The following is a 14,111-nucleotide window of genomic DNA, read 5'->3' as shown; positions in this document are numbered from 1 at the left end:
TTCCCTTCTTCACTGTTTCGTTCCTTCCCAGTCTTTCTCACCACCTAAAATCTGAAATATTTTACTAATTTACTGGTTGAAAATCAGCCTCTCTCTCTAGAAGGTCAGTTTCGTTCCTGGCTGTGTCCTCAGTGCCATGGTAGTGCTTGGCTCGCAGCTCAATAAATACAGAAGAATCAGATGATCATCAATGGCTTTCACACGCCTGTTCCCTCCCTTGCCCATGGTGACCTCCAACTTTACCATACATAGGTAACCACCACGCTGAATTTTGTTCATCATTCTCTGGCTTTCAAACATTTTTATCACAATAGATGTATATCTAAATATTTTTAGCTCTGCTAGTTCTTGACTTGTTTCATCTGGGGTTGAGACAGTGCTGTGTTCACTACATCCTGTTTCTCCCTTCTCCGGGGCACACAGCCAGACTGCATTTCCCAGCTTCTTCTGCAGCGGAGTGTGGCCATAGGACTGAATTCTGGACAATGGGATGAGGTCAGAAGTGATATGTGCGCCACTTTCATGCCTGGAGTGCATAAACCTTTGTGTGACCCTCTACACACTTTCTCTGCCTGTTGGCTGGTTGTCAGCTTTCACTCTGACTCTGGATGTCTCAAGCTGAAAATGATAGAACCATCACAGTGTGGGTCCCTGAGTGACTGCATGGAACATCCCCTGCAATTCCCCGCCCTTCAAATGTATTAAGCCTCTGGGATTTGGGGTTGATCTGTTTCACAGAAGGGTGCCATCTTGCATCTAAAATCATAAAGTGAAGCTCCCTGTGTCCCCAGGGTGGCTGAGTTTGGCTGCCAAACACCCAAAGATCAGTTTATTATGTTCATCCTGTGAAGGCCTTTTCAGTACCTTTGGAGCTGAGGAGCTCAGGGTGCCTCTTCCACAAGGCGTGGAAGTCTTGCCGTGGCTGCCCGCTGGGGTCGAAGCTGGGGGGCTGCAGTCTGTCGTCTAGGTTGCGCGCTGCCTCAAACACAGGCCCGGGGTCTGCAGAGAGAAGAGGCCAGGAGTCTTGGTGGGGGCTGGAGGACACCCAGGCTGAGGCTGTGGGGCCTGGTGGGTCCTTCCACAGGGAGCAAGGGTGGGGGGACCATTCATGAGAGCCACCTGGAGTCACTCTGATGGCTCAGGGGAGCAACGTGAACTTTCTGAATTATGAGGAAGCAGCTTTCTCCAGGCACCTGCCCAGAGGAGTACGTGCCATTCCCATGGATGTGGGGGCCCCATCCAACTGGAAATAGTAACAACTGTCACAACAACTGCATTTTCCTGAGTCTACAATTCCATCTGTGGCAGCCATGAGATTGTGTCTTACATGCCTCCAGCCACAGGGAACATCACTGAGCAAGGACTCTGCTCTGAAATCCATCACTCTGAGGCCAGCCTTCCCACAGGTCTTTCTAGACAATGCCTGCAGACAGCGAACGTAGAGACAGACCTGATCCTGGGGACGTGGGATTGCTCTGAGGGTAGAGAACTCCTCCATGGCCTTGTCCAGGGCTTCTGTAGGCTGGCTGTACATGGTCTGGATGCTTCCACCCAGTTCCCCACCTCTCTCAGCTCCCTCCAAATTTTCATTCACCTGTTTCCCCGCCAAAGCATCCTTGCACACATAATCCTTGGGGGTGCTTCTCAGTGGACCTGGACCAACATATCATTTGGGACATGCCGGGCTGATAAAATAATGGCTTTTCTGAAAATGCACACCTGGATGTTAGATGCTTCCTCATTTCCCAATAGCTAAAAGGAGGAATGTGCAGGTCCTTCTGCCTGAAATTCTGTTGCCTCTTCTGCCGTCACCTAACGAGCACTTCCTCTTTCTTCAGATCTAGAATCCAGCACCTATTCTTCCAGGTGGCTTTGGCCAACTCCCCACCTAGGGCAGGTACTAGGAACACCTGGATGATGCCAGAGATTGGTCTGGCATCATCCAGGTTACAAAGCCCATCTACGGGAACAGGTTCCCATGATGCTCCCAGCATCCCCTGGTCGACTCATTTTCACAGATGAGGAAACTGAGGCTCAGTGAAGCCAGGTGACTTGCTGAAGAGTGGAGGTGAGATTTAAGTCTGGATCTTTCTCTGATGCCACAAAGGCTTCCTGTTGCTGTGGTGTAAACATTTTAATCCCAGTAGCTGCAAGCAGGTGTTCATGGGGGTCCCAGAAAGCCAAGTCCCCCTCATTCCAGACCAAGGGGACTGGGTCTGGTCCGCAGTCCTTTTGAATGCACAAGAGCCCTCACTCTTCCTGCTTCTTGCACCAGGGTCTGCCAGCAAACACTTGGCCACTGCTCTCTGCTGGGGAGCAGAAAGATTAAGAGCATGGACCCTGGAGTTGGATCCCTGGGTCCTGGTCTAACTCATACTTGCTTCTTGGGACTGCTGTGTGACCTTGGCAAAAAGACACTAATAACTCTCTGTGCCTCACCGTAAAAGTACCTACCTCATGGGGTTGTAATAAGGATCCATGCAAAGTGCTCAACATGGTGCCTGGCACTTGGTCAGCTGAGAACAAACGGAAGCCCTGGCTAGTCCTGCCTTTCTTAGCTCCAGTCACACTGCCTTCTCTCAGTCCCTCAAATGCACCTTCCCACCCCAGAGCCTTTGTACAAGCAGAAGCATCTGCCAGGAACACCCCGCCCTCCCCTACCCCTTTCAGCTAGTTGATGCTTATTCGTCTTTGCAACTCAAATGCCGCTTCTTCCGGGAGCCCACCTTGACCAGTCAGTCCTCCGATACGAGCTCTCCCAGCCACCTGCACCTTTCCTTCTCAGCGCTCATTGTACTTACAATTTTCATTCATTTGCAAGTCCAACTAATTAACACACTGGACTGAAACTCCACCACCAAAGCCGGGACTGCATCTGTTTCTGCTCCCTCCCTGGACCCCTTGTGGATGAATGAAACCTGACCCAGTCTGACCCAGTAAATATCTGCCGATGGAAGAAGTAGAGCAGGGCCTGTACGCAGGGCCTTCAGGTCTGGCTGGAACAAGGTTGATTCTGCATTTTCTCTCTCCTCCTGCCTGCTTTAGGCGGTGGTAGGCGCGGACAGTGGGTGTTTGTGCCGAGGTAAGCAGGTGCGCGGGGAGGCCGCCGTCTTTCCTCTGTCAGCACTCCCCCCACGGTCCGTCATTTGCGGGGCCTGCTCAGCGGGGTATGCCATTATGTCTCCCCGGGCTGATGTAATTATACATTGACATAATTAACCCAGCAAGCGCATTAGGCAGGCCAGCTAAAAATTCATCTATAATTATTTGTTGTGTGCATGCTAATGAGTCCATCTGCACTGCCTTTGTACAACACGGACAAATTAATTTACAAGTCTGGATTTTTTAATAAGTTCAAAGAAACGCTTCCTATTGTGTCCTGGTTTCTGAGAAAGGGAGAAAAAGGCGATGAGCACTTGCTGGGGTCAGGGAAGTTAGATAAACACGGGAGGGTGCAGCTCCACCAAGCGGGCCACGGAGGGCCACGCAGGGCTGGCTCCGGTTCCAAGGAGGTAGAAAAGACCCAGCTTGTGGCTCCCGGACTAGCTGGCCACGAGCTGGTCCAAGCCAAAAGATTATACTCAGGTGATAAATGATGTCACTGACCCCATTCCCGCGGTCATGGATTACGGTTCTGTTCTGCTTGGAGGTCCTGCAGGTCACTCCGTGCCACCTTGTGCGCTCTATCCAGGGGAAGCTGACCTCAGCTGGCCCCTGGGGAGGCTGCAGGAGTGGGGTTGGGCGGACACTCACCACAGGTTCAGCAGGTTACAAGGCTCTGCCTTTTCACCTTCGTTTTCTGGTATGGGGTAACACATGGCAGTTACCGTCACAGAATCTGAAGTCAGCTCTGGATCCAAATACCTTGGGGCCTTGAGCCTCAGTTTCCTCACTTACAAAGTGAGAAAAATATAACAGTTCCTACTTCCCAGAAACTACTATTCGAAGATTAAAAAGATACTGAGAGGCAGTGTGATTTAAAGGCCTTTGGACAGTTAACCTCTCGGAACCCCAATTTTCTCATGTGTTAAATGGGGCAACATGTGTAGAGTATGGTTGCAAGTACTCAGTGAGAGACCGTGTACAGAGATATGCACAGTGCTAGGCGCACAGTAGGGCTTGCAAAGTGTTGACTGGAGGTGGCACTCCTGGTCTTGCGGCTTTCTGGGCACTGATTGTGCATGGTGACCTCTGTGGAGTCTCGAGATAAGATACGGCCTCATGTATTCTCATCAGACCCCAAGAGATCCAGAATCTAATAATCCTGCTTTGAACACCACTCTAGGATCCAAAGACTCCAGCTTAGAAAGTCACACTGGGTAGGGACCTATAAAGGTAATTTGTGCAGCATCCCCCATCCCAGTGCACAGATAGGGAAAAGTGTATTCTAGTGATGTTCCTGAAGTCTGCTGGTGAGTTGGTGGCTGGGCCAAGAGGGCCCTTGGGCTTCTTCTTCCCACAATCTACTGCCTCCTGGGTCCTCAGTTTGAAGGAGAAGATGCGGGGGCGCGTTCAGATGACTCAGCCAAAGTCAGGCTATGATGAGTCCTAACAGTCAAAGTACTTTAAGTGTTTTAGAATTCATTTGCTCTTTACCTCAGCACTGTGAGGTAGGTACTGTTGTGTCTCATTTTATAGATGGGCAAACTGAGGCACGGGGGGTTAAGTCACTTCCCCAAGGTGAGGCCTGGTAAGATAAGGTAGATGTGGCTATCTCCATTTTCCAGACAGAGAAATGAAGGCCCAGAGAGGAGATGTCAGGTGCCCAAGGTCACTGAGCTCAGAAGTGGCAGAGGTGGGATTTGAACCTAGGGTGCCAAGCGACTCTTGCCATGGGCCAAGCTGCCTTGAGCACAAGACCGAGGGCTCTGTTCTTGGCCTTGCCACCAGCTGCTGTTACCTTGGACAAAGCGCCAGCCCTCTCCGGGCTCCCTACATAAATTCCTGTAACGAGCATATCCCAGGTGCACACGCAATGCTGGATGCCATCAGGTAAGGGTGGGGACCTGCTGAAGTGAGTGCTTCTGGCCTTGGGTCTTTGAGCCAGGATGCTCGGGGAGGGTGATTATTAAACGCCTTCACAGCTGAATTTGACACAAGTAGTGCAAACATTGTGAATCCTCCAAATTCCGAAAGCCACTCTCAGATAAAAGTGGTGGGGACCCTATGACGCCTTCAGGGGAAGTCACTTAGGCCCCCTGAGCCTCAATTTCCTCATCAGGAAAACGGAGATGACAAGAGGGCCAGTGTGCCGGCTGTGAAGGGGTTCCACGAGCATGCCGAGTCCCAGCGACAGTGCCCGGCACCAGCAGGTTCGGAGTGAGTGTTGCTTCTATTCTTACTGTTAACAATGTGTGGCAGCCACAGAACGTGCCACCAGCTCTCCCTTCCAGAGAGAACCTCCTGCAAGGAGATGGCAACCGTCTCCAGGGGCTGCACGTTCCAGTCCACTGCAGTGTCCGCCCAGAGGCCACACTCGCCTGGGGTGCTCCCAGTCAACACCTGAGCATGACAGGGGCAGGGCGGCCACTCCTGCCAATGCGGAACGGGCGACCCTTGTAGTATGGACTGAACTGTGTTCCCCTCAAATCCATATGTGACCCCCAATCTGACCATGTTTGGAGATGGCCTTTAGGAGGTAAATAGGGTTAAATGAGGTCCTAAGGGTGGGTCCTTATAAGAAGAGGAAGAGACACCAGAGCTCGCTCTCTCTCCATGCACAGAGGAAAGGCCATGTGAGGACAAGAAAGGCCACCTGTGAGCCTTTCCAGAAACCAGCGCTTTCCAGAAGAGCGCTCTCACCAGAAACCAACCCTGCTGGTACCCTAATTTGGACTTCCAGCCTCCAGAATGGAGAATTACATTCCTGTTGTTTAAGCTCCCCGCCCTTCCTGGTCTGTGGCATTTCCTATAGAGGCCTGACGAGATGACTGCATCCTGCTTTGGCAAGCCCTGTCAGCTTGGCCAAGACTTTCTCAGGGCTGCGCTGCTGCCTGAGGTCCCTCCTTCCCTCTCTCCCTTCCCAGGTGTCAGACCAGCATCGCCATCTGAAGGTTCTCCCTGCCTCCTCCTCTCCCTCTCCTTCAACCTTCCCAGGCATCCCCTGAATACACCTCTTGCACATCTCATGCTATCTCGGTATTGTTCTGCTTCCAGAGGACCCAAAGGAACATGTGACTATTCTTTTGCCTCTTGGAGCACCAGATTGAAACAGATTCTCCCTCCGTACTTTCAGAAGGAACCAGCCCTGCTGATACTCTGATATTGGGCTTCTGGCCTCCAGAACCACCAGCCTCGATTTCCATTGTTTTAAACCATCCAGTTTGTGGTAATTTGGTATGGTAGCCCCAGAAGACTAATACACTGTGCTCTGGAAGCCAGACGTCCAAAGTGAAGGTGTTGGCAGAGCCATGCTCTCTCCATCTGTTCCATGCCTCTCTCTTAGCTTCTGGTCGTGCTGGCATCCTTGGCATTCCTTGGCTTGTAGCAGCATCGCCTCATTCTCTGCCTCCATTGTCACATGGCATTCTCTCCGTGTGTCTCTTTCTCCTCTTCTTCTAAGGACTCCAGTCATACTGGATTAACTTGCTACATTTGCAAGACCCTATTTTCACATAAGGTCACATTCACAGGCACCAGTGGGAACACAATTCAACCTATAACATATGGCAACTGGGTACAAACTATGAGAAAAGTAGCTACCAAGACCCTCAGGTCTCACAGGAAGGAAGTCCTCACTCAGGTCTAGCCTACTTCCCTCCTGCTGCGCCCATTTCACCTGTTGTCCGCAGAGACAAGCCCATTCCATAAGAGGAAGCAGCAGGTCCTGGGCGCTGGTCCTCCTGCATTTTCATCCTCTCCAACTACTGAGGAATTAGGCTGTGGGCTGAGCAGGGTGCCTGCTCTGAGAAGTACACGGCAACGACAATCACTTACTTCCCAGTATTTCCCACTCTTTACTTCTTCACCCTAGCGCAGAGTGTGGAATTCCTAGATTTTGTGGGGTACTGGTAAACTCATTTCTTCCCAGAAATTCATGGAGCCCTGAGCTACACCATTGGGAATTTGATCAGAAAGGAAAAAAAAATTACTAGCATCCAGAGAACTGAAAGATTCTGCCAAATTACATGTAGGTAAAATGCTCAGCTGTGGCAGCTGGCAAATCCAAGGGTTTCACACTTACTTTGTCTAATGGTATTATTTGATGCATCAGCTAAATGTCACTGGCTGCTCTTACAAACACAAATTGGAAGAGAGAGAAATGACAAAGATCTTTAAAGTGTTTGAGAGCGGTTTCTCAGAGAATCTGATGATCATGGGGGTCTAGGGGCATCTTGCTTTCATTCCTCAGCTCTCCCTTGGGGTGTCTCTGTTGGGGGCAGAATAATGCCCCGGCCCAAAGATGCCCACGTCCTCATTCAGAACCTGTGAATACGTTATGTTACATAGTTAGAAAATTAAGGTTGCAGATGGAAGGCAGTTAGAGTCAGAGATTGAAGATACTATGTTGCTGGCTTTGAAGATGCAGGAAGGAGCCAGGAGCTAAGGAATGTGGGTGGCCTCTAGCAACTGGACAAGGAAAGGGAATGGATTCTCCCCTAGAGCCTCTAGAAGGAACAAACACAGACCTGCTGACACTTTAATAACCCAGTGAGATCTATTTTAGACATCTGGTCTCCAGAACTGTAAGATAATAAATGTCTGTTGTTTTAAGCTACTAAGTTTACAGTAATTTGTTACAGCAGCAATAGGAAACTAACACAGTCTCTAATGCAGCCATCTATTCATCAGTACATTTTTACTGAACACCTACTATGTGTTGGACATCATTTCTTCAGTTGCCAAATATTTTTCTGAGCACCTACTGTGTAGCAGGGAAGTTTCTGGGCCCTGGAGATATAGCAGAATAAGAATTCCTACCTTCTTGGGGCTGACAATCTAAAGAGAGATGGAAGAGAGATGGACAAAAGACAAAGAAACCAATAGCAGTAAGGGAGCTGAGAAAAAAATAAAGCAGGGTCAGGGCAGATAGTGGTCTGAGGTGTGTGTGTTTTCTGGGACAATGGTGCTAATTGAGGTGGCCTGGCAGGGGAAGGTCTTGTGAAGGAGGGGACATTTGAGCAGAGCCCTGCAGGAGAAGAGGGAACCAGCAGAGCAATGAGGTAAAAGAGAATAATCTAGACACAGGAAACACCAGGAGAAACGGCAGACTCTCCTGAGTGACTGTCTCAAAAACACAACTTAGCTCGATCACAGCAACTGACCCATTTTGCTGATGAGCCTGGGTGACTCTCGGGGCCAGCTTCACCTCCCCTCCCTGCAGGCTGGTCTGGGCACAGCTGCCATGGGTAGTGGTTGGGTTTTTCAGCAGGCTTGGCCCTCCAAACACTAGTTTCTGGCTTTCATCCCCCAAACACCAGCACCCATCCATCCTGGAGTAGATGGGGCAACCAGACCCACAGAGCTGGGGTGTGGGGTAGACGAGACCCCCACCCCATATCTTGAGCCAAAAGTCCCAGATACCTGACATTTCTTTACCACCCTCCCACCACCACATATGCCAGGCACTTTGCATGTATTTATATCTCATTTAATCGTTAAAACAACCACATGAGAGATAGCTATCATCTCCGTTTTCCAGATGAGAAAACAGGCCTAGCAAAGGGAAGCTGCTTGCTCAAGGTCACCAAGCTAGAAAAAGGCAGAGCTGGATTCGAACCCAGTGTGGCCCAAATGCCAAACACTGGTATACTCACATTGCAACTTCTGCTGCATTCACCTGCCCCCCAAAGATTACCAAATTGATATCTGTCCTTATGTGATTTGATGTTTTTTAACTTAAATATATTTTAAAGGAGTATTTTGTTTCACTATTATAAATAAATAATTGGGATCCTGTGTCATTAATAGAAGGTGCTTTAACCATAAAAATAAACACAAAGAAAAAACCAACCCAATAAGAAAACCAATATTATTAAACTCTAGTTAGATCTCATTGTCTGCCCAAGACCGTGAGCCTAAGGCCAGCCCTCCCTTGGTTACAAGGGGAGACTCACAGGTGTCCTGTAGATGTCTGAGACGCTCTAGCACCTGACTGAGACATCGGAAGGAAACAGAAAGGTGATACCTGGCACGCGATGTGTCCAAAGTTTCAGTGTTGCGCCAGGTACATCGAGGCTGCTCCCTATGTCAGGTGACCCCACCACTTGGGAGGGTGCTGGGTCCCACTGAATCCCCTGCGGTGTCTGGCAAGCCTCACATTGCAGTGTCGAAAGTGACAGAACATCCCGGCAACTCCGTGTCTGGAGCCAGGGGGCCTGGGTTTTTGCCGGGCTCAGCATTTCCACCGGAAACCTTTCAGTTGCGACCCATAGCTGCCCAGAGCCATGAGCGAGACTTAAATTTCCCCTACTTCACTTCCACAATGTACAGACAGTCGATATATAGATGAGGGCAGTGGCAGCGGGAATCAAACGGCCTGAGATACAGCCTGAATAAAAGTGCCCAAAACAGGGGACCCCAAATCAAAAGCGTTCGACTACAACAAATCCCTTGGATTAATTGAGCACGTTGGCAGACACGGAAGATCAAATATGAACCATCCGAGGTGGCACGTCCTGACGGGCGTGCAGGAGGGGGAGCATCATTAGGAAGCAGAGAGCCTCTGTCTTACAGCCATCAACCTGCTCTTTATGCATAAATTGCTTAATAAAATGACTAATTCATTTTGGTTACATTGGATCTACACCCCTAGGGAATACTGCGAACGGACTTTTAATACTACACCAGGCTTTCCAAAGGCACTGTCGGACTACAGGGATAAAACATCGTCTATTCCATCTTCCACCACTAGCTGATGCTGTTGGTGTTTTTTAAAAAAGTGTCTAAGGGGGTTAGGTGGGGAGAGCCCGCAATCTAGAAGAAGCTGTCTCATTCCTCCCACTGTGTCCATCTGAGGGAAAGTGGCATTCGGAGCTTTTTTAGGAAAGCTGGAGCTGCAAAGGCTGTCCGAGAAGCTGTTTAGAAACACATATATGCAGAAGTATGCATACGCCCCTCCAAAATACTTCGAGACAGAAGCCTTCTCCCATCTGGGCCCTGGCTCCGGGTGCCTGTGTGGGTGGGAGGCTCAGGCTATCGACGGCGGCAGTGAGAATAACTTTGATCCTTTAATTTTTGATAGCAGATGGGGTGCGGGGCCCTTATACACAGCTGTGAGCTATACGTCTGTCCACCCTTTCTTCCCTCCATTGCCAGGGCGGGCTGCTTCGGGTCGGGGTAGTGGGGGTCTCCTGGCTTAAGCTTGGATGGAGGGGCTGGAGAGGGTCTTTCTTCTCGGCTCTGGATGGTGATGGTGATAATACTACCAACAATTAACAATGGTGGCCACTGTCTACTGAGCATTTACTATGTGCCAGACAGTCAGCTAAGGACGTTACACCGTTCACCTTGTTTAATCCTCACGGAGGTACCAGGAGGTAAGTGTGCTTTTCCAGAAAGGGAAGCAGAGGCTCAGAGAGGTAGAGACAGTTACTTGAGGACACTCAGCCAGGAAGCAGCAGAACAGGACTCAAATCTATGTCTATTATAATAAAAGTAAAGTTCCCACATATGGAGCTGCACAGAGTTCCAGGTGGGTGGGAACGGCGTCTGCTTTGCTCAGCATTGTGCCCCTGGTGCTGGAGAGAGTGCCTGGCAAACAGCAGGTACTCATATCTGTTGAATGAATTGCATGGGGCTACTACTCTGGGCCAGGCACCATGCTAAGTGTTCTCCATTCTCACTGAACCCACCCAAGAGCCCTATAATTAGGTGAGATCATTACCCATATTTTACAAGAGGGGAAACTGAGGCTCAGAAAAGTCAGGTGTATTATGGAAGGCAAAATAGCAAAACAGTCAATGGCTCCACTCTGTTGCAGGGCCCTTCGGCCCGGAGTCCTGCTACAGCTCCTCCTGGCTTCTCTCCACCCCCTGCCTATGGAGTTCTGTCTGCTCTCAATGAAATTCCCCATCTGGAAGTCCAGGCTCTGAAGCCCTGGGCCAGGAGGACCAGGAGTTCTTGGCTAGTGAGGGTAAACCTGTTCCTCTTCTGGGTAGTACATCTGCATTTCCGCAAAGGGCTCGTCCTCTCAATCCACTGGCAGCAAAGATCCTTAGCTGGTTTTCACTCTTTACAGCTCAAATATGCACTGGTTTTGCCCAAACCCTTTTAATTTTTAAACTAGTCTTGCACCTGGGTTAGGAGCCAGGGGTCTAGATTCAGGCTACACTACTCTACTGTGTGACCTTGGACAAGTGGCTTGACCTCTCTGAGCCTGCATTTCCTCAGCTGCACAGTGGGGGAGGATGGCAGCACTCGCCTCCAAGGGGGCTGTGGGTATCAGTGAACTTGTTTCTGGAAGGGACTGAGCACACTGCCCAACATAAAGGAAACACGCTGGAAACAGTCCCACAGGATGGGAGCTCATGATTTCATGCTTTAAAAGCCAATTCAAAGGCAGTCCTTTCTGAGACTCTTCCTCTAGCTGTCCTTCCTTGAAGCCCTTTTTCTGCTTGTGTTCTGATTGTTCACGGGGCTCATGCACACAGTAGGCACTCAGAGAATGAGCTGATGGAAAGCCACAGGCAAAATGCCTATCCTCCCTTCTGAAAGGGAATGGCAGCTTACTGAGTGCCTACTGGGTACCAGTATACCAGACGCTTTGATTTAATACTCTTCCAACACTTGTCTACCAAGAGTAGTAAAATTTAGACAGGCGGCCATGGGGAAAGGTTGTTCCTGGCAGAGGAAATGGCATGGGCAAAATTGTGGCAGGAAATGGTGGGACAATGCCTTCTAAAGTTATCTACCATCTTTGAGAAAATCTGCCATCACTAAACTTTTTTTACGGGTTAAATACTCTTTTATGTTACCCTTTGGTGATCCCCTGACCTCTACAGGACCAACTGAGCAGAGGCATATGTAGGGAGGAAGGGAGGGAGGTGAGGACAGGCGGAAACAACAGTTACTCATTATACTAAAATCCATATTTCCTGTATCTGTGAAGGTGGCTTAACCACTAGATGGCGGTAGAACTAGTCATTTGGGACAAACACCCAAGTTAAATTCTTAACCTCTCACTACTTCCACTATTATACATTTCAGATGGTTCACAGTTCCAAATGTTAAAAAATTAAGATCACAAAAGCACTAAAAAACTATAACTTTGAGGTGAGAGGAGATTTTTAAAATATGACATGAAATCCAGAAGCCATAAAGCAAAGGTTTAGCGAAACTCCCTACTTTCTGCAAACATTTGGCCTGCTATGTACTATATAGAAGAGACATTGTAAACAAAGTTAGGAAACAAAAGGCAAACCAGGGGAGAAGATATGAAACACATTTCCCAGGACAAAGGTTAATATCCCCAATATACAAAGAGCATCTGCAAATCAATGAAATCTGATAGAAAAACGGGCTAAGGGTATATGAACCAGTGATTCACAAGAGATTAAATATAAGTGGTTCACAACATACAAAGAGATATTTAGTATAACTAATAAATGAAGGAATGCAAAATAAATCAACAAAGAGAAAAAATTCACATTCCTTCTGACCACTGATCCTGAGTTTGCAGGCAATCCAACATATTTTCCTTCCCAAATTCCCTTCCTCGTCCTGAGAATTTTAGCACAGCACCAGTACGCTGTGCGTTCCTGAGTACCCTAAATGCCCAGTGTCAGAGAGGGAGTTCAGCAAATCATAACACAGCCACACAAGGGAGTGTTACACACAGTGAACCACCGTTACTCAGGATTTTTAACCACAGGGAAATACGGGTGCTTGTGCTTCATGAAAGAAGCAGGATGCAAAATGGTACATGTAGGATGAATGACTATTTTGAAAAAGTACATGGGAAGAAGATCAGAAAGAAAAACAACAAAATGTTCCCACTGCTTTTCTAGTAGGTAGTTTTCCCTTCTTTCTACTTTTCTGTATTTTCTGAATTTGACAGCGTGCATACATGACTTTTACAATTGGGGAGAAAATTTTAAAAACCTTAAATAGCATAAAGCATTTTCATATTCTACAGACTTAGTAACCTTGTTGCTTAAACCGCTCACCTCACATCCTTAACAATTGACAGAACTTTGTGAAATCAACAGTAAATGCTTGTGACTCTGTAACTTATACCCTGATGTCAGCTTTGCCGTGGGCTACTGATTATTAAACCCTCCAAATGCTTTCATGCATAGCATATCAAATCCTCATGTTGACTTATGAGCAGGTTCTATTATTATCCTTCTGCTAAAGACACAGAAACCAGAGCTCAGAGAGGTTCGGGCCCCTGTCCAAGGTCACACAGCTCAAAAACAGCAAGCTGACAGTCCCACCAGCTGTGTCTGACACTGTAGCTCGAATGCCTAAGCTGACTAGCCTTCTGCCTCCTGAAAGGGGCGGGGAGAGAAACGCCTGTCAGGAGTTGCCATCTCCTGCATCTGATTTTTAAAAACCAAAGTAAAGCAGAAAAACCATTCTGGGGCACTCACCTCTCTTTCATCTCTTTGGCAATGTTCCTTGGCCTGCCCTCTTACTTGTGCTTTTCTTGTTTTTCGTTTTTTTGTTTTTGCTTTTTTGCTTTTAACTAATCACTTGGTTAACAAGTTAGCTTTCTAAAGCTTGGGTCGGTACCTAGTGATGCTATGAGCACGAGAAAGAAATCAGCCGTCCCCGATACAGAAGTCAAAAAGGTTTAAATCAAATCATCCTCCACAACAATGACATTAATTATGCTTTTAACACGTTTTACTGCTTTTTTTCTCACTTCACGCCACATCTGTGTGAACAATATCCAAAAGATTTACGGTTTTCTTTCGTAATTACAGACATACAGGCTGCACACTTATCAAAATACTTGCTGAGCAATCATGCTATATTGCATTCTCCGCCAAAGATTTGTGTTGGCAGCAGTCATTCAAAACAAAAATGTTGAATCAGGATTTGTGTAGCTTCAGAGGAGGGGAGAAGTATTTCGACAAATAATTTGCCTGTCAAGAAATATAAAAACAGGAGAGTGTTCATCCTGGCAAATTTTCCAGGAGTGTTATTTTTATAGAGGAGGTTGGGGC

General features: G+C 48.2%; 1 protein-coding gene across 1 annotated transcript in view; it reads right to left on the bottom strand.

Moving 5' to 3' along the window:
* Positions 1-14,111, bottom strand: part of CUX2 (cut like homeobox 2) — a 229,497-nt gene that overhangs the window by 37,423 nt on the left and 177,963 nt on the right. The window contains exon 5 of the mRNA XM_011356049.2: positions 865-999. Coding sequence (XP_011354351.1) covers positions 865-999 — 135 coding nt within the window. The remainder of the gene's footprint in view (positions 1-864; positions 1,000-14,111) is intronic.

The sequence above is a fragment of the Pteropus vampyrus genome, unplaced genomic scaffold (assembly GCF_000151845.1).
Source record: "Pteropus vampyrus isolate Shadow unplaced genomic scaffold, Pvam_2.0 Scaffold23, whole genome shotgun sequence".
NCBI lineage: Eukaryota > Metazoa > Chordata > Mammalia > Chiroptera > Pteropodidae > Pteropus > Pteropus vampyrus.
The sequence above is the reverse complement of the archived record's forward strand: the minus strand, read 5'-3'. Positions and strand labels throughout refer to the sequence as shown.